The 20,675-nt window shown below is 43.5% G+C and overlaps 1 protein-coding gene and 1 long non-coding RNA gene across 2 annotated transcripts in view; one reads left to right on the top strand and one right to left on the bottom strand.

Moving 5' to 3' along the window:
- The window catches only part of PLEKHO2 (pleckstrin homology domain containing O2), a 30,415-nt gene extending 18,202 nt beyond the window's left edge, over positions 1-12,213 (top strand). Inside the window, exons 4-6 of the mRNA XM_083371348.1 lie at positions 3,510-3,614; positions 8,470-8,568; positions 10,419-12,213. Coding sequence (XP_083227474.1) covers positions 3,510-3,614; positions 8,470-8,568; positions 10,419-11,546 — 1,332 coding nt within the window. The 3' untranslated portion in view covers positions 11,547-12,213. The remainder of the gene's footprint in view (positions 1-3,509; positions 3,615-8,469; positions 8,569-10,418) is intronic.
- Positions 12,214-12,774: 561 nt separating this feature from the next.
- Positions 12,775-16,620, bottom strand: LOC310645611. The gene is made up of 2 exons (XR_014493544.1): positions 13,391-16,620; positions 12,775-13,261 (listed from the first exon to the last, which is right to left on the bottom strand). It is a non-coding gene; the product is annotated as an uncharacterized lncRNA (long non-coding RNA).
- Positions 16,621-20,675: the final 4,055 nt, after the last annotated feature.

Here is a 20,675-nt window from a genome sequence, read left to right on the forward strand (position 1 = left end):
ATCGACTAGCACGCATGTGTGGGGGAACCTTTACCTTTACCTTTTTAACATTGTATTGCTGAAAAGGGCCCTGAGCCCAGCATTATGTATGCTGCTGTCTTGTGCTCCAGATAGAAAGGCAGGAATATAAAGCGAGTGAATAAATAAAGGGCTAGAAGGTGCAAAAGGATTGATACCCATTTGGTTGCAAATGGGTGGGATATACTGTAGATGGCAGAAATTATCCATTTCTCTCTTTTTTTTAACAAAATAATAGAATAACGGAGTTAGAAGGGAGCTTGGAGGTCTTCTAGTCCAATCCCCTGCTCAGCCAAGAAACCCTGTAACATTTCAGGCAAATGGCTCTCCACTCTCTTCTTTAAAAGTCTCCAGTGTTGGAGCATCCACAACTTCTGAAGGCGAGCCGTTCCACTAGTTAATAATTGTTCTCACAGTCAGGAAATTTCTCCTTAGTTCTAGGTTTGGTTCTATCCATGATTATTTCCCATCTATTGCTGACTAAGGTTAGGTTGCGATCCTCCCTTGCTGTGAAGATAAAAGGGGAGAGGGCAAAAGACAGAGGACTACATTTCTGTATTAAGCCTGGGCATTGATTTGTTCTCCCTATTTCAGGGGTCTTCAAACCTGGCCCTTTTATGACTTGTGGACTTCAACTTCCAGAATTCTGGGAGTTGAAGTCCACAAGTCATAAAAGGGCCAGGTTTGAAGACCCCTGCCCTATTTCATGAAGCATGATTTGTTCTCTCTCTCTCTCTCTCTCTCTCTCTCTCTCTCTCTCTCACACACACACACACACACACACACACACACACACACACACACCTCCCCTTCCCTCCTATTCTTGCAAGCTATTTTTCCTTGACGTACTTTGGTTCATTCCCTTGTGTTGATGACAAAAATGATGGTGGTTACAACAGTATCAGTTGGTGCCAGTGCAATTGCTGTACTGGAACATTTATTCCACGAGTGATTTTTGCAAGATCAGGTGTTTTTTACATTGCTTGGATTAATGATAGCCCTTGATCTTCTCCAGATGAGGTTGTGCCTTTGGGTCATTGGCTTGAATCCGAGAGAGAGGATACCGTTTGTTTCTCCTAAAACACCCCATTCCTCGTCCCGCACCATTCTCACAACCACGAAGAGCAATTTTTTTTTCTTTTTCTGGAAACATGAGCTACAGAGTCTTAAGAGGAAGGGATGAGAAAGTAAACCCCATTCTGTTCTCTTCTTCATTCGTGGAATCCAAACATTGATTTTAACAGCTGTTAATTGCTTTTGATTTTCCTTTTAGCAGAAAAGCTGGGTATCAATGTGTTTAAATTATAAATGTCCACTGACTCCATCCCTTTCTTTCAATGATCTCGTCAACATACTTGGCTGGTGGCCTACAGCAGCTTTCCGTACTTTAGGGCCCTGCAGATGACTTTTTGTTTCAAGCGTCTGGGTGGAGGAAATTGGGCCATGATGGAGAAAGTGATTTGTAGTCTCCAAATCTCAGTTTTAGAAACGTTCTATTTATTTATTTATTTATTTATTTATTTATTTATTTATTTATTTATTTATTTATTTATTTATTTATTTATTTGATTTATATACCGCCCTTCTCCTGAAGGACTCAGGGCGGTGTACAGGGCAATAAAATAAGAATACATTAGTTAAATAATATTAAAACCCAAATCCATCAGGCCAGGCCGGCTTGTTCGAATAGATAAGTTTTTAGATCACGCTGGAAGGAGCGAAGGTCGGGGGCCATACGGAGTTCAGCTGGTAAGCGGTTCCAAAGGATTGGTGCACCCACCGAGAATGCTCTCCCCCTGGGGGTCACCAGCCGACATTCTCTGACCGGTGGTACCCTGAGGAGGCCCTCTCTGTGGGAATGTACAGGACGGAGGGACGTTGACGCCGGCAGTAGGTGCTCCCGTAGGTAATCCGGACCCACGCCATGTAGGGCTTTGTATGTCATCACCAGCACCTTGAATTTCACCCGGAAGGCAACTGGAAGCCAGTGCAGCTCACGGAGCAGAGGTGTAATATGGGAGTATCGGGAGACCCCCAAAAGAACTCGTGCAGCTGCACTCTGTACCAGCTGAAGCTTCCGAGTGGTTCTCAAGGGCAGCCCCATGTAAAGACCAATATTTGCACCTTTCCAAAAAGCTCAATATCCTTCACGGTTTCCAAAGATCAAGGGCACTGTTACCCTAGGTTTGCCAAGCATAATAAAAAAAGTGGTGTTTTCCCTCTTAAAGTGCTGCAGTGGTTAGAATGCAGTACTGCTGACTGCCGGCTGCCAGCAGTTTGGCAGTTCGATCCTGACAGGGCTCAAGGTTGACTCGGCCTTCCATCCTTCCGAGGTCAGTAAAATGCGGACCCAGATTGTTGGGGGCAATAGGCTGACTCTGTAAACTGCTTAGAGAGTATGGAAAGCAGTGTGAAGCAGTATATAAGTCTAAGTGCTATTGCCCTTCCTTCCTTCCTTCCTTCCTTCCTTCCTTCCTTCCTTCCTTCCTTCCTTCCTTCCTTCCTTCCTTCCTTCCTTCCTTCCCAGTGCTTAGAATGCAGTATTGCTGGCTAACTCTGTCCACTGCCAGGAGTTTAATCCTGGCCGGCTCACGGTTGACTCGGCCTTCTATCCCTACGAGGTCGGTAAAATGCAGACCCAGATTGTTGGGGACAAATAGGCTGACTCTGTAAACCGCTTAGAGAGGGCTGTCAAGCACTGTGGAGCGGTGTATAAGTCGTAAGTGCTAGTACTATTGCTATTTTCAAAAAATGGTTTCACATAATTACAGAATAGCCTCAGACTTCTTAAAACCCGCAAAAGGGGGGGGGGGGAGAAACACGCTTCCTACAAATTGTGACATTATCCTGGGCAGAGAAGGTGTCTCCAACCCAAGCTTATTCATTGCAGACCTCTCCTGTGGCAGCAAATAAACGTTAAGATGTCCATCCTGGTTATTTGTCTGGGTTGGACAACCTTTTGCAGCTGAGAACCAGAGTGGATGGAGTGATGACCTAAGCAGGCATGGTCAAGATTTTATTTTTTTTCATAATTTTAGGTTTGTGGAGTCTTTAAGTCTTTCTTTCTTTCTTTCTTTCTTTCTTTCTTTCTTTCTTTCTTTCTTTCTTTCTTTCTTTCTTTCTTTCTTTCTTTCTTTCTTTCTTTCTTTCTTTCTTCTACTTTAAGCCTGATTTGAGGCTTACCCCACAGTTCTTATGTATTTCTCGGCTCACAGCAGCAAAAAGACACTATATATATATTAGTTTTCATTTGCTTTGATCAGAGGTGACTCTCAAATCTTCTGGTAGATAGGAAGACAGATAATTGTTTCATCAAGTCATGCCTATTATCCTGCATCTGGGTTATTCCAGATCTGTTCTCCAGCCCTGAACTTTTCCTGGGGGGAAACTGGATAGCACCAACTGGTATTGCAAAGAATTATTATTTTTTGTAGTGAAATCTGAATGGCTTTCAGGCAAACTCTCCTCCTGTTTTGTTTTTTTCTGTTTAGGTGCAAGATATCAAATTCCAGGCACCGACCACAGAAGAAAAGGAATTGTGGATGAAAGCATTCAATGATGGCATCGGCCGAGGAAAGAATAAGATATTTGATGAGGTCAGTGGCATTTCTTAACTTTGTACGTCCATGAAGACCGAATCGTCCATGCCAAAGGTGTCTAAAGGTTGAATCAGGACAACTGGACCACATTTTCTTAATCTGAGATGTTTCGTTGCTCCTCCAAGCAACTTCATCAGTCAGAGTAAAAATTAGACAGTTTCTCCCCAAAACGAGTTGCAGTATGTTTTTACTCTGACTGATAAAGTTCCTTGGAGGAGCAACAAAACCTCTCAGATTAACAAAGTTTCCTGAAAGTTGTTCCATTCCCTCTACATTATATAAGCCCAGGATGGGTAAAATATATTGACCCATGAGGAGGGAGAAAGTTGTAGAAAGACGTGATGGTACTCTAGCACTGATGATGTTATCTAGTTGGGTATTGAAAAGTCTGCCAAGAAAACAACCATGTTCAGAGAGCACCAAGGACCGTCTGGTACGTTTCTTCAAAACCAGGTATATTTCCCTAAAAAAAACATCCGATTTTTTCTTTTTCATTCAAATTTTTGAAAATCGACAGCTCCAACGCTCTTAAGCAGGGGTCTTCAAACCTGACCCTTTTATGATTTGTGGACTTGGACTCCCAGAATTCCTCAGCCAGGCACAAGGAATTCTGGGAGTCGAAGTCCACAAGTCATAAAAGGGCCAAGTTGGAAGACCCTTGCTCTTAACGGTTGGGTGACCATATAGAAGCTGAGGAGGAGACTGGAGCCCCCAGGACCTAATTTATTCACCCATGGGTGGAAAGAGACAGAGGCCAAAGAAGATCAGCTTGAAAGACACGAGAGCTAAAAAAGAGAGAGAGAGAGAGAGAGAAATGGTGACTGTGAAAGAGAGCCACGGGCGAGGCGTGTAGGGGTGCTGAAATGAAGTTGTGGTTCGGTGGCTTTTCAGACTTCCTGGCTTTCAGGGAACTGGCTTCCTGCCTTGACTTGCTGCAAACCAGGCTGTGCTTCTGCTGCAGAAGGACTGGATAGGAAAGGGGAGAGTTTTTCAAAGCCGTCTCCTCCATCTTGTTGCCCATGAGACCTTCTGGATTAGATGGTTGAGATCCAAGGCATCTGAAGAGCATTAGAGTGGGGAAAGGGAAGAACACTGCCAAGGATGGGGGAAGTGACAGAGATCTGGTAGGTCATCTAGACAGGTGTGTCTGGCAGACTCCTGGCTTTTCCAGCATAATCCTGTCCAGACTCTGGAGATCTTTTTTCTTTTGCTTGGTTTTTTTCCTTCATAAACTCTTCTTAAGTTCTAGGCAGCGCTACATGTACCCCCTCACCCCCTTCCAGAGGATCGCTCTGACTGCTAAAAATCACCACTGTGGCTTCTCACAGGCTTAACAAGGGCAGAGAGTTGGTTCGAGGTAGCCCTCGACTTAGCACCATTCATTTAGTGACCGTTCAAAGTTACGACGGCCCTGGGGGAAAAAAAGCGACTTAGGATCGTTTTTCGCACTGGCGACCGTTGCAGCCTTCCCGTGGACATGTGATCAAAATTCAGACGCAACTGGCGTGCATTTACGATGGGCATGTGATCTCCCCTTTGGCGACCTTCCGATCAGCGAAGTTAGTGGGGAAATCTAGATTCACTTAACGACTGCGTGACTAACAACGGCAGGGATTCGCTCAACCAACTGTGGCAGGAAAGGTGGTAAAATGGGGCAGGACTCCCCTAACGAATGCCTCACTTCGCGACGGAGGCTTGGAGGCTCGGTTGCGGTCGTAAGCCGAGGAACTACCTGTAGACCAAAACACTGCACGAGAAGCGTTTCCCTAATCCCCCTCCCCAAAATGCAGGAATCCTAGAACATCCAAGCCCCAACCCCACAGGAGAAGCGATTCCATCTACTGAAGGGTTCGCCTCCAGATTGCGCTCAGTCTCCTCCTGTCAAAAGCCAGCAGTTGCATTAAGGAGCGGAGTTGTGCTTTGCACCTTCCAGGGTATCCAAGGGAGATGGTTTATTTTGGCTAGAGAAGCTTTGACTTTGATTGATCCTTCCTGGCCTGGACTACCAACGATTTTGGCGAAGGAACATCAACTCTGAATGAACTTTCTAGAGTCTGCTTCCTTCCTCTTCCTCCCTTTCTTGTCTTCTTTTTGTCCTTTTTAGCTCTCGCCACTGAAAGCCAAGGAGGGCCGAGCGAAGCGCCCTGAGTCTCTCTTTGCGGCTGAGAGGGCAAGTGTGTCATCCGATGGATCCGAGTCGGGTATCTGCTCGCTCTCCCGTTTTTTTTCACAACGGCTGCAAGGCGGGGGTGGCTTTTTTCTGCCTCCTTCCAGAAGAACTGGATTGTCATCGAGTGTCGCGTTAGGAAGAGGTTGCTGTCTTTCTCATTGAGTTCTGCAGGCAGTGCACCAAATTTTACTTGCTGGTGGGGGGGGTGGGGGGAAGAGCAGCTGGGAACAGCAAACTAATTGCATTTGCCTTGCAAATCTTGGCCGGAGAGAAGAGGAAGGCAGAATTTGAGCCGCTTATGGTCTCGTCTTACCCAGGAAGGGGACATTGGAAGAGTCGTGTCATTGGGTGATATTGGTGGCCTTAAGTGGATTAGGGTAGAGCCAGGGACTTTGGAGCTGAGGATACCCTGAGGTAGTCCTCAATTTACGACCACAATGGAGCCAGGAGAAACATTTGTTAAGGGAGCTTTGCCTCATTGGACGATCTTTCTTGCCACAATTCTTAGCTGAATCGCTGCAGCGGTTAAGTTAGTAACATGCTTGTTAAGGGAACATGGCTTCCCCGTTGACTTGGCTTGTCAGATGGTCGCAAAAGGGGGTGTGTATGTGTGTCATGTGACACACACACACACACACCCCGGGGACACTGCAACCATCATAAACATGAACCAGTGGCCAAGTGTTTGAATTTTGATCAGGTGGCCCACGGGGAGGTTGCGATGGTCTTAAGTGTGAAAAATGGCCGCAAGTCTTTTTTTTCCAGGTCTGTTGTAACATCGAACGGTCACTAAATGAACTATTGTAAGTCGAGGCCTGCCTGTGTTAAGTCTGGACATATGGTTCGTCTTGATGGCATGTGTGCTTATGAACTTGACCCGTCCTTCATTGAGATGACTGTCTCCTAGGTGAAGACATTTCATGGTGTGGATGTTTGCAAACCAAGTAATGTTTTGGGGACTCCGTTAAAAAAAGGAATAATTCTGTGCAGGGGATCCTGAAAGAGGAGTAAGAAGGAACTTACAGGCCATATTTGCCTTCTGCGAGCTTATAAGGTTACATAGGTTTACACCAGAGGATTATTTAGGAAACTAAAATGTACGAAGAACACCTGCGGGACTTGGCTTTGGCTAGTCTAAAGAAAAGAAGAAATAGGGGAGACACGATAGCAGTGTTCCACTATTTGAGAGGCTGCCACAAAGAACAGAGGTTCAAATTATTCTCCAAAGCGCCAGAGGGCAGGACAGGAAACAATGGTTGGAACCTAGAGAGAAGCAACCTAGAATTAAGGAGAAACTTCCTGACAGTGAGGACAATCAACTGGTGGAACAGCTTGCCTCCAGAAATCGTGGGCGCTCCATCACTGGAGATTTTTAAGAAGAAACTGAACAGTCGCTTGTCTGAGATGGTATAGGTTCTCCTGCTTGAGCAGGGGGCTGGACTAGAAGACCTCTAAGGTCCCTTCCAGCTCTATTATCGGGCCCTGCTCTTTGTTGACATTGGAGTTGCTTCATACGGAATCCATTTGCTTCCATCACATACAAGAAAGGAACATGGCACGTTGCTTTGTGAATCCAACGACAGAGAATCATGGCACCACATGGAAACAAATGCTTAATGGTATCATTGATGTTGACAGTATTTGCATCACACACTTAGCGAGCCCAGTACAAATCCAAGCAGACACATGCACACAATATACCAAAGCTCAGTTAGGTATCTCAGGGGATGAACGTGTTGTATGAATCCAGCTTGTTTGGTTGGTTAATGGTTCAGAGATTGAGCCAAATCTTACAACATTGGGATGATAACCCTTCTTTTGCAACATATCTCCAAGCGTAGTATGTACTCTCTGGATTAGTTTGTTAATCAGCAATCTCAACAGAGTTGAGTTCAAGATTACAAAATTGTCTGTTTGATTTAGTCTTGCCGTAGTGAAAATACAGCCACATTGGCTTGTAAACCAAGGTTTATGGATTGGCAAAATAAAAAGTCATGTCTGGCCTGTACTGGTTAATAAAGCACAGTTATCTGGCTTTATGCAATAAACCACAGTGGGTAAGTTTTCACATTATCTGAAGCCAAAAACATGCTACGATTTGTTGTACAGATTAAAGGAGTGATTCAACCTCTTGTACATTTTTTGGGTTGGAAGGCTGAACCGTGAAATGCTTGTTTTGAGTCATTTATGGCAGAGGCCCCCAACCTTCGTCGCTTTATGACTAGTGGATTTCAATTCCCAATTGGCTGAGGAATTCTGGGAGTTGAAGTCCACAAGTCATAAAGTAGCCAAGGTTGGGGACCTCTGATTTATGGGATTAAAACGAGAGTGAACTAAAACGAGAGTGACATGATAGCAGTTTTCTAATAATCGAGGGGCTATCGCAGAGAAGAGGAGTCAGCCTGTTCTCCAAAATACCTGAAGGTAGGGCAAGAAGGAACGAATGGAAGACTATCAAAGAGAGATCCGGTCTACAATTACGGTTAAATTTCCCAAGAACAATCAGTGGAATGGTTGCCTCCAGAAGTTGTGGTTGTCCCATGAGTGGAAGTTTTCAAGAAGAAACTGGACAACCATTTGTATGGAATGGAATAGGGTCTTCTGCTGGGTTAGGGGATTGGATTAGAAGACTTGCTAGATCCCTTCCAACTGTTCTTTTTCTATTCTGTCTCCCATTTAAAGGTAAAAGTTGACGAGAGTCTTACTTTGGATCACGTAACCCGAGGCAGAGCTAAGATAGCGAAGGGCCGTCGTCCACCGACCAGAAGCCATTTGAAAGAAGTAAGAATTGGGCTTGCCACCAACCAATGTGGTTTTTATATTATTTAATCAGAACACTGTTATCATTTATTCAGCAATGTTCCGGTCTATATTTTGTGCTCTTCTGTTTTGCTATTTCTCATCACAATATTCACCCCCCCCAGCTAATTTTATTTTTATTTTTATTTTAATCCCATTTATATCCCGCCCTTCTCCGAAGACTCAGGGCGGCTTACAATCTAAGAAGCACAAATCAATGTGCTTAGCAATAGCCTTCGTTCTATGTATATGCCTGCTTATTAGGGCTTTCGCCCCCCCCCCCAAGTGGCATTATGACAAAGTCAGCTTAATTGCCCCCAACAATCTGGGTCCTCATTTTGATTCTAGATTGGATTTATGACAGGTATGATTATTTGAAATAATTACACATGCCATCTATACATGTCCATGAATTATTTCGATTGAGGTTGCATCCTCTAGTATAAATAATTTGTTCTGTAGTCACAGTGGTATTTCTTAGCTGCTTTTTAACAACGTTTCAAAGAAGCACAATTATTAAACATCCTCAAGAAATCATGATTAAATATTAAAATGCAGAACAAACAGTAGGCTGGGAAGAGAAGATTAAATATTAAACCCAGAAGAAGCAGAAGGCTGAGACAAGATCATTACAAACTGGTTCCTCACTAACAGAGGAACTGAATGAACTTCTTAGCCTTGACTTAGCCTTCTTAGCAAGCCTCTTGTCCCTAATATTTGGGGAGACTTTTAGTGGAAGAGAAGGCTTTGGTGTTATCAGATAGGTAGATGATAGATAGATAGATAGATAGATAGATAGATAGATAGATAGATAGATAGATAGATAGATAGACAGACAGACTGACTGAGATAGATAGATAGATAGATAGATAGATAGATAGATAGATAGATAGATAGATAGGCAGGCAGGCAGGCAGGCAGAGGCACAGGCACAGGCACAGAGACATATTGATAGATATTGATAGATGATAGATAGATGACCTATGGCTGAATTGAGCCTGGAATTATAATAGTAGATTGTTGTAAGTCAAGGCTCATTTCATTGGGTACATCCCCAACATTATTTACAACAGTTGTTAAGTGGACGCCACGGTTATCAAGAGAATCGTTTTCCCCAATGGGCGTTTTTACTCGAATCCAAAAGTAAATGATGGGAATTAGCAAAAAAAACAAACATTGCAGATCATAGTCACATGACTTTGGGATGCTGCAAACAGCCCTAAAGGTGAACTGGTTGCCAAGCATCCAGAATATGATCAAGTGACTGTGGGATGTGTGTCTAGGAACAGCCTCGTTCTCCAGCCTAATAACAAAGAATTCTATCCAGCTAGGGCTCAACAGAAGAAAGGATGTAGGCCCAAGAAGTCTTATCACATGGAACAAAGCCCCACATTCTGGTAAACTGTTTCCAAGAGCATGCGGTCATATTTGGACTGCAAAACTCCAGATGACCACCAGCAGGCAGCATAGAGCAAGACCTTGCTATCTGATGGTTGTCTGGATTTTTGTTTCCCCATAGCTTACATATGGTAGCCTAAGGAAAGGATAAAGATAGGTTCCTGCTCCATCGATCCCATGTATGAGTCTTCCAGGGGGGCTCATTGAGTGAGCTGCCGTGAAGGTAGGAGAATCTTTTGTGCTGACAACAGTGTAATATTTTATTTTATTTTTTTAAAAAGCCATGCATGATAGTCACTCCGAAATTGCAGGACACGTGGGATGTTTGAAGCTGTTTTAAGTCATTTCTTGTTGTGTGGTCAGTAGCTTTCATTCTTCAACAATTATGGACTTGAGCACTGATTCTGAGATCTCTCATTTGCTTTCCTACTTAGGTGGCTAGTTCAATGTCAGATGGGATCCTGAGACTTGATTTAGAGGTACCAGACAGCGGACCCCCAAACAGCATCCCCGTGACCCGTGAAACTGCTGACTCCCCCCTTCCAAAGGAGACCCATAAACCTCCCATGCCCCCCGCAAAAGTGCCCATGCCTCCCACGGACAACCTAAGTGCCAATCTTACCCCAGAAGATCCGCAGGTCAGGAAGCCACCGATGCCTCCAGCTAAACCTCTTAAGGAAGTCGCCGCACCCAGCGAAACGGTGAACTCTGTAGACGTGAGCGATGCAGAAGAGGAGAAATGCGAGGACTCCGAAGGGACTCCAGCCGAAGAGGATTTGGTGGAAACCAAACCTCCAGCACCTCCTCCAAAGATTGTTTCTGACAAAATGAAGGTGGGATGGGATTGTCCAGGTTCTGAACTCCATGAAGTGGAAGCCGAGGACGCCCCTGGATTAAACGAGGAAGCAATCAAGCCACCGACTCCTCCTCCTAAGGTTTTCAGAGCCAGCTTGAGCTCTAAGGAGGACAATGCACAGGTAGACATTGCCGAAGGGGATCGGCAGCCTGATGGAGACTCCGACCTTGACGTCAACGGCATTGATGACAACGGAACAGCTGAACCTGCTGTCCCCAATGGGAAGGAGCAGGACGAGTCTTCCTCAGAACAAGGAGCCAAGGAAGAGCCAAGGTTGACCCTGCCTTCTGAAGATCAGGTTGACATAGTGGAGCCCGCGGGAGGTTCTCCGGCAACCAAGCCTCGCAGCTCGTCTCTGGGGGGCTTGCTTTCAGAATTGCCAAAAAGGCCTCTTCCGCGGCCAGATTTCCAGAAGACGCCTATACTCCACGTGGTGCGGATGGAGAAGAAGATTGCTCACGAAAAGGAACGAACTGAAAAGCTCCTGCAGAAGGTCCAGGATGAAGAGCTGGAGCAAGGCCAGAAGGACAAAGGATCTTCAGTGGATGCAAAGGAACTACTCAACGAAGCAACCGAGCAACTCCGGCAAGCCACCCAGGTCTTGCAAGAGGTCAAAGATTTAGGAGAACTGAGAAGAGAACCTACCGGTTTGCGTAAAGGACTCCCGAAGGACCTAGTGACTGTTTACAGGAGAAGCGCTCCTTAAGAAGGAATAGAATTCTGAATTGTGACTCAAGACAAAAGGCAAGCACCGTTTCTACCAGGCTGCCAGATCAGTGTTTCAAAGATGGATGGAGAGGGCGGCAGCCGAGTCTCATTAAGTGTTGCTTATTTTCACACTGCCCCCTTTTCTTTTTTTTTTGCAATCTCAGAACGTGGACTGGATCCTGCTGGGCCGGGTGTGCTAGAGAGGGATCCGGGTAGGGGACCTCAGGGAAAGATCTGTTTTTGGAAGTTACGGGGAGCCCTAGGAGACTTCCCACCAGGGGCACCTAAAGCAATTCAAATGCAAAAGAGTTTTGAGTGGGCAACAGTCATTTTCCGAGGCCTTTCCCAACTTGACGGAAGCCTCTTGCTAGCTCAGGACGAGAGCTTTCTGTTTAAGGCGGCGCCCTTTTGAGCTCGGAGCACGTCAAGGGGGAGCAGGGAGGTTGAATTTTCCACCCAGCCTGGAATGTTTCGGGTTAGGAAAGATTCCTGCAGTCCTGGTTCCTGTCCTGCTTTGTTTTTTTCTCCCTCCCTCCCTCCCTCCCTCCCTCCCCCTCTCTGTGATGAATTTGCAAAGACTGCAGAGATCACCCGCAGGATGAGACCTTAGTGGTCTGGGTCTGGAATGAGGCTGTAGCACTTTCTAATCCTTTTTGTTTTTTTAACTCAGGGTTAATGTAGGGGGGAACATGGGGGGGCGGGGCTGAAGGAAACAGTTGGGTGGGGGTCTTCTTTGATATGCTTTTCCCTTCCTCTTTGCTGATGTTCCGGTCTTCTTCTTGGCTCTCCTTTTTCTTGAACGGCTCTGCTGCAGAAGGCTTTCTGCATGTCCCATTCCAGCTTTATTTATTTCTCCCAAGCCACGTGTCCTTGCAAGCGGTGACAGTTTCTGCACCCAAAACCAAGCACGCTTGCCACCAAGATAGCCAGTGGTGTTCTGGCGAGGCTCCCAATAGGTAGAATTTGCTGGCAGAGAGGGGTTTCTTCTCTGGCTGCCCTTCCAAGGACCAAATTGAACTACAGCATCAGATTGCAGATCTGAAATCCTCCTCGTTGTTTGTACATCACTCGCTCGCTTGGTGTTTGGCTTGACAGGTTGTGTGTTGCCCACCTCTGGTGGCTGATTTAACAAACGATGGTTATGCAAAGTGCGCCTTACCACAGCATGGGAACCTGATCAAGGTCTTCAGCCAGTCGTACTGGCAAAGAACCCAGTAAGACCTCCATTTTTATTTATTTTTATTTTTTGCCAGGCTGACTTTTCATTCATTTGTGAAGAATTAGACACAACATATATTGGAGACTCTGTATGAATCTTATCACAGGTTCCAGTTCATGCAAAAATCTCCCGGCTTGTTTGAATGGAAAAAATACAGAAGCACAGTGGAGGGCATGAAATTTCTTTCCCCCCCCCATTATGCAGTGGCATTCATCTTAGTAACTCTGCCAACTTTGGGGAAATGATTTGGGAAAATGTCACTTGTCTGAAATGGTATAGGTTCTCCTGCTTGAGCGGGGGGCTGGACTAGAAGACCTCCAAGGTCCCTTCCAGCTCTTGTTCTGTTCTATTTTGCAATTGTGAGGTGGGTATATACGGGTTCCTATGATTCCTTTTTGTTGCTTCTAAACTGGCTAAGCACATCTGGCACACCAAAGGCCAGTGCCTAGACCGTGGCTTAGGGTGAGGTATGAATTCTCATGAGCACAGCCTCCCTTCATAGATTAGTGCAGAGGTCTTCAAACTTGGGCCTTTTATGACTTGTGGACTTCAACTCCCAGAATTCCTTGTGCCTGGCTGAGGAATTCTGGGAGTTGAAGTCCACAAGTCATAAAAGGCCCAACTTTGAAGACCCCTGGATTAATGTATTTTATATGTGACATTACTAAGCTTCCTTTCAGTTGAGCTGATGGCTTTTTTCGACGGCTTTTTAACTCTGGAGATGACCACATTTTTACAACTTGGAAAATGACATTGTGACTTAATATTTTCCTATCCTTCAGATGTCTTCTTTGGTCATTTCGGGCTTTTCCCCACGTAGAATTGGAGGTATCAGGGTTTCAGCCTAGCCCAAGGCCATCTACAGGCAGTAGCCACAGCAGTGGCAGCTCATATTTGTGTAAATTTGTGTAAAGCAAGTGTATTCTGAATGCTTAACAAACATTTAACACATATCTTCCTTGCTTCTCAGCTAATAGAGAGAGCGAGAGAGAGAGCGTGTGGCCTAGGGGTTAAAACAACTGCTTAAGACGCAGTCGGCCCAGGCTCGAATCTCAGAAGGGTAAGGCTGACTGATGAGAACAAATAAGTTTGAAATGATCATATCAGTCTCCCTTTATTCTTTGTTAGCAAGCCAAAAAAATTTACACACACACACACACATATATATGGACGAGCATAAAATTGGTACCCAATTATTAAATAAGCAGCTGGGAAGAAACATTTGGCAAATCCCAGCAGGGTGGAAATAGTGGCACTTCATGCATGGGGCTCCGGGCTGGCTTCCTGAAGGCTCCTTTGAGGCCTGGATGAATTCATCACAGGACTCTTCCTGTAAGAAAAAGTAAAAAAAGGAACAACAGATGTCTTCCTTTGATCTAAGGCGATTGGGCACCCTGTCATCCTGGTACATCTTGCAGCTGGCTCCCGGTGGACTGGTTTGCCCTTTGCACTGAGGAATGGCCTGGTTGGTTTGCCTCCGCCTGCTCTGTTAACCCCAGCCAATTGTGGTTTATTCAACAAGCCATGGTTTATTGCCATTTGGAAGCCTAACCCCTGAGATGGGTAAATCATTGCTTATGGCAGACAAAGACAAGTTTTGAGGCTAGGAGCCATGCCTTAAAACGGGCAGAGTCGGGACAAAAAGAGTTGGGACTAGATGAAATGTTAATATCAAACTGAATACAGTCAGTGGGACTACTCCCCTCGTATTTAACATTTATTTCCTTTTCTCCTGTTAAGAATTAAAAGTTGGGCAACTTATGGAGAAGCCCTAGGAATCTCCTCAAGGCCCTTTTAAGTGGTGCCTGTTGGGCTTCCTTGATTCCTAGCTTGGCAGTAAGCCAGCCACCTATGGTTTGTTCAGGAAACCCCAATGGAGCCCAGTGGCAACTTAATGTGATGGCATCACATCAGTGCGTGTCCCCTTTTTTAATTGCAGCAAGAGAGGAAGCTTCATCGGCAGATGATTTGGGACAAGTCAAAGACCTCTGGCGTCATCTTAAATAATATTTTCCTGCAAAATCAAGTCTTATTTCACAGCTCGACTAAAACCCATCTCCACCCTCAGGAGCCATTGCATGCTTTCATAATCTCCCATCACTGAGCCATTGCAAGCCATCACTTCTGTTGATGACTCTCAGGTTTTCGCTCTGCGCTCCATCGCTGTCCTTTCTTGCTCTTAAAACCATGGTTCGCACACAGCTGAAATCCTGGCTTCGGCTGCCTTTTGAGCATCTGGGACCACTGAACAGTTGCTGGGGCAGAGGTCCATCACAGGGTAATAATTGGGTGGTCTTCAACTCCCCTGGTGTTTTTGTAGGCCAGGCTGCCCGTATTAACTTCCCAACAGACTCGGGTGGAGAAGTTCCATGGAGGAACTTAACAAATAAACTGCTGTTCAATAAACACGACTCCAGGCCTACTTGCTCCCTAGATAGGCTACTGCAAGATGACCTTGAAAACCTCAGGCCTTTGAATAGTTGCTGAACGCTCTCAGAACAAAAGGCCCGTTCCTCTTTTTAAAATGAAGTTGATTATGTCTACCCTTGTAGCTGCTTGAATTTGTTCTTCTTTACCTCGATGGGTTAAGCCGAGTGGGAGCTTTTATTTATGCGAGTGACCATGCCAGGCTTTGTGTTTTTCATATAGGGGGGAGAAAACTGGATTCCTTTCTTTTTTAAAAAAGAAGAAGAAAAAGATGCAATTGTTTTGCACTAGCTGTTTACGACACGGAAATATGAAAATAGCTATTTTGCTTAGAGCTATCTCACATGTTTCTTTTTTTAGATCCATCCCTGCAACGGCTCATGTGTTGGCTGCCAAAAAAAAAATATCTATAATTAGGAACATAACATACATGTTTGCAAAAAGAAAAAAAAGGAGCACAAAACTTAATTTAGCCGTGCCTACTTAACCACTGATGACTGCAATTCTGTGTGTCATTCCCCCCCCCTCTCTGTGTGTACTGGGGTATTTTCAATGCTAAAATCGGGGAAGATTGGCCTTGCCATAACAATGCTTTCTCCTTCAATATTTTGTACATTCAATCAGTGTGAAGGGTAGATGTTCTTCATGCAGATGTGTACAAAAACTAGATTGACTCAGCCAAAAGCTAGCCTTGCTTGTAGCTATTCCAAGCGTTTTGAATTGCAAACCCAAATTTGCTGCTATGAAATAAGTGAATTGGCTGTATTTATCTTGGTAAGCACTGAAGGAAATACTCGGAAGGAACCGTTAGGATATCGACGGATGTTTCTCAACCTTGGGATATCTGAACTTCAATTCCCAGAATTCCCCAGCTAGAAAGGGAGAATTCTGAGAGTTGAAGTCGACACATCTTCAAAGTTGCCCAAGATTGAGAAACACTAGGGTAGACGATCTATGTTCCTCCATTGATTGCTGGGCTTCAGATTCTGGCCTTCCTGGCTAGTACAACCAGTGGTCAAGCATTATTGGAGTTGTAATCCAGCAGCATCTGTACATCAAAGTAAGCTTATTCATCTATTGTGCATATATATTTAATGATCACTGAATATATTTTCTCAAAGTGCTTCTATAGCAATCTTTACCCGAATGTTGCTGTTGATTCTACACGCGCACCCCCCAAAAAAATCTGAGCAGAATATTGTACAGCCTCTACTAACAGCATTTTAAATCCCTTTTCTACACTGTCTTGTAAATAACTAAACACTTTTTTGGGAGTGCGTTGAGTATTTTGTTGCAAAAAAGCTTTTTATCCAGAAAGAGACTCTGTCTTTGTTTGTCTCTGAGATGGTCAGCCCTCCTGTTAAAAGTTGCCACCGACTCTTGATTCTTTGAGCCCTGAGAACTTCTTAAAATATAAATATATTTTTAACAAGCTGTCTCGAGCATCTCAATTCTTTGATTCGCCTTCAAAGTCATTTGGAAGTACGTTCCCCTTTCAAACCACCTGGAGCTCACGCCAGGTCCCACCAGTGAGAAAATGATTTTTTTAAAGACGAGCAACTGTTGAGTAGTGGGACGCTTTGAAGCCATGAGTTTATGCTGATGCTTTTGATGTTAGGGAGGATGGTCAAAGACAATGGTAGGGCAGGTGTTTTAGTTCATTTCTGACCATCATGAAGAAGGCTGGATGGAAAGTAGAAGCAAGCTAAGAAGGTGACAACTGATGGACGTGATGTTCAGAAAAATAGCACTCACTTGTCTTGAATGTGAAGCTGAACCCTATTCACTGGCCTCCAGCCAGCAGTGTCAGATAATGAAGATGAAGATTAATAATAATAATAATAATAATAATAATAATAATGATGATGATGATGATGATGATGTTGTACCTGGTTGATACCTAGGATGCTGGCAGCAACCCTTGTCAACCATTAGTGCCAGTATAATAATAATAATAATAATAATAATAATAATAATAATAATAATAATAATAATAATAATACCTGGAAGGCACCCAGCTCAGCTATAAACCGAGGGCATGGCCAATATCACTCAGGCCAACATCAACATAAGTTTCAGTGGAAGAGGAAACAGTAACGGTGCCTTCAAATGCCACTGATAAACAAACAGAACCTAAACATACATCATTTATATCCTAGACAAAATAGCTAAAGTAAAGGAGTTACTCGGCAGAGGAAGGAAGCTGACTTTGGATTTCAGTAATAGACAAAAGTCCCCGAGGGCTCTTTGTCCGGTGATATATTTTTGTAGCTGATTAATGTTCATGCGGTTTGTTATTGCAAGCTTTGCCATGTATTTCCAGACTGGCTGAACATGAAGGAAGGGATCCCCCTACTTAAATTCTTAAAACGTCCTGAGTGAAACAGACAGCAACATGAAATATGGCTAAGAGTATTAACGGGAGTTTCTGCTGGATAAGATTGGAGGTTTACCAGGAGAAGATAGCCCGGGTCTCCCAAACATTTTAGAGTGACAATACAATCACTCCCATAATTCTATATCATTAACTGGCTTGGATCTATGCTGGCTGAGGAATTCTGGGAGCTGAAGTCCACAAGTCTTAAAGTTGTCAAGGTTGCAGACCCCTGACTTAAAGAACATCAGGCTGAGCAGATGGCAAACCTGCCCATCCTGGACTTGGAACCTAAGCTTGGTCAGATCTCATCCGTCCTCATCCTGAGTCTGTAGACTGGATTGCACAAAAAGCACCCTGGAAAGGGGATGCGTCATACAGCTTTGGTGCTGTTGTTTGAAATCGACTGGAGAAACATGTTGTGTCTGGGAAGTGAGACTAAAGCATATGAAGAACGGCTGCAAGACTTGGGTTTGGCCAGTCTAAAGAGAAGAAGAAATAGGGGAGACATGCTAGCAGTCTCCCAGTATTTGAGGGGCTGCCACAAAGAAGAGGGGGTCACATTATTCTCCAAAGCACCCAGAGGGCAGGATGAGAAACAATGGCTGGAAACTGATCAAAGAGAGAAGCAACCTGGAATTAAGGAGAGAGTTCCTAACAGTGAGGGCAATTAACCAACTTGCCTTCAGAAATCGTTGGAGATTTTTAAGAAGAGACTAGAAGACAGTCACTTGTCTGAAATGGTATAGGATCTCCTGCTCGAGGATGGGGCTGGACTGGAAGACCTCCAATGTCCCAGATTCTATTCTATTCTATTCTATTCTATTCTATTCTATTCTATTCTATTCTATTCTATTCTATTCTATTCTATTCTATTCTATTCTATTCTATTCTATTCTATTCTATTCTATTCTATTCTATTCTATTCTATTCTATTCTATTCTATTCTATTCTATTCTACAATCTGATCTGTTCTATTCTATTCTATTCTATTCTATTCTATTCTATTCTATTCTATTCTATTCTATTCTATTCTACTGTCACCCCAAAGTGAGCTTGACTTAATGACTTCACCCCTTCTTTTCAAAGTTGATTTGGTTTTCTTAGTATTTCTAGATCAGACATGTCAAACTCGCGACGTCACGTGACATGGCACAATGTATCAGAACTTTTTCCCCTTTGCTAGCAATGGGATGGGCACCGTTTCCTTGTGATGCGTCCAGCCCGTGGGCCGGCAGTTTGACACCCTTGTAGAAGATCATCAGCTTTTTTTTTTTTTTTTTTTACCAATGGACCATGATGGATTGCAGAAAGAAAAATGCAGGAGCTGCAGGGCTGTTTCAGAGCAGCTCTAGCTTGTGAATAAGTTCAAAGCATTCAAATCTTGTTAATGTTAATGACAGGGCAGCTTAATGAAAGTCAGAGAAATTATGAAGCAGAATTTCTGGATGCTTTTTCTTTCCCACGTTTTCCCACAGCTGAAAGTAGCATGCTGATTTCTTTGCAAAAATGTGCATTTCTGAGCATAACTTACAAAGGTGACACTTTCTCTGGTTAAGGCACTTGAAAATGAGTACAGGGTAGTCCTCAACCTACCACCACAATTGAGCCCACATTTCTGTTGCTAAACAAGACAGTGGTTAGGTGAATTTTGCCCCACTTTACAACCTTTCTTGCCACAGTTGTTAAGTGAATCACTGCACTTGTTAAGTTAGTCACACAGCTGTAAAGTGAACCTCTGTCACAACTCACTTTTTTCAGTACAGTTGTAACTTTGAATGGTCACTAAATGAATTATTGTAAGCCGAGGATTACCTGTGTTAACAGAACACCTGTAGTCTGGAGTCAGAACTGCTGGCTAAGCCGTAATGTGATTCATTTGCTTTTCAGTTTAATGGGTTTATGATCCCAGCAAATTGTGGCTCATTCAATAAACCAGGACTATTTGAGTCAGGCGTGAAAAGCCAAGGATCTTGGCCTTTTCCCCTGTTCAGAGCAGTTCTTCGGTCTTGGCGTTTGAAAGCAGAATCTTTCAAATGGGAAGTGGAAATTACAGACTTTTTGGTCAGAGAAATAATGATAAAGGCTTTTTTTGAAAGACTGGAAACATTACATAGAACTTTTCGTTGAATTCATGATTTACGGATTGGGGGATTAAAAAGGGTTAAGAGGGAGGGGAAAGATTAAGATACTCAGGTAAGTAAAAAGATTTAGTAACTGACAAACAAAATTTCTACTCAATTGAAAGAAGGGCGTAAGTCATAATTCTGTATTTTCTTTTTTCTATCTTTTTCATCTTTTTCCTTATTTATTATTTTACTGTCTTCAAAATTTTTAACAAAAGATTGTATTTAAGAAGATTAAAGTCGCTTTACATTAGTATCACTTTTTTTCCTTTGTTTTTATGGCAGCCGGTAACTTACTAAGCCTTTAAATAGGAGAGTTGAAAGCCAAATACATACCTTCATGGTTTAATTTTGGTGACTTTGGGGAAAAAAGAAATCCATAAGGATTTGACCACTTCCTCTGCATTTTGTTTTAAGCTTATTTCCTTTCCTGTCTTCCTCCTTACATTCAGGCAGGAAAAGTACTTGCTAATTCTTTGAAGTCTATAAATATGGAGTAGAAGAGGCAACAGACCACAGGCTTTATAAGGATTTTAGCTCTAAGGGGTTTTCCTCTATGGCCATAAGAAAAAAAAAACATCCTTAAAATCACAAAATTGAGATGGAGAGTCTGCATCCGGACCAAAGATATACAAGAAAAATGATAAATAATGTCCATGTAGAGAAATATTATGCCTAAAACAAAAAGCTTGCTCAGCAGCTCAGATAAATATAAATAAAGCATTTCTGGTAGTTTTCCTGTGCAAATCAACCCTCAGTACAAATAGTCTTCAGTTATGATCATAATGGACTTTAGAATTTCTATTGTAAGTCATGACAGTCATAAACTGAGACACTCAGGGGATCAGACCCAATTTTATAACATTTTTTAAATAATATATTTTATTAATTCTTTAACATGGTCACCTTAATATTTGGTAAACAGTGTGTTGTCTGGGTGAAAATTAAGAAACCTATATTCTGCCTGGACCCTACCAGACA

Source organism: Vipera ursinii (genome assembly GCF_947247035.1).
Source record: "Vipera ursinii genome assembly, chromosome: 11".
NCBI lineage: Eukaryota > Metazoa > Chordata > Lepidosauria > Squamata > Viperidae > Vipera > Vipera ursinii.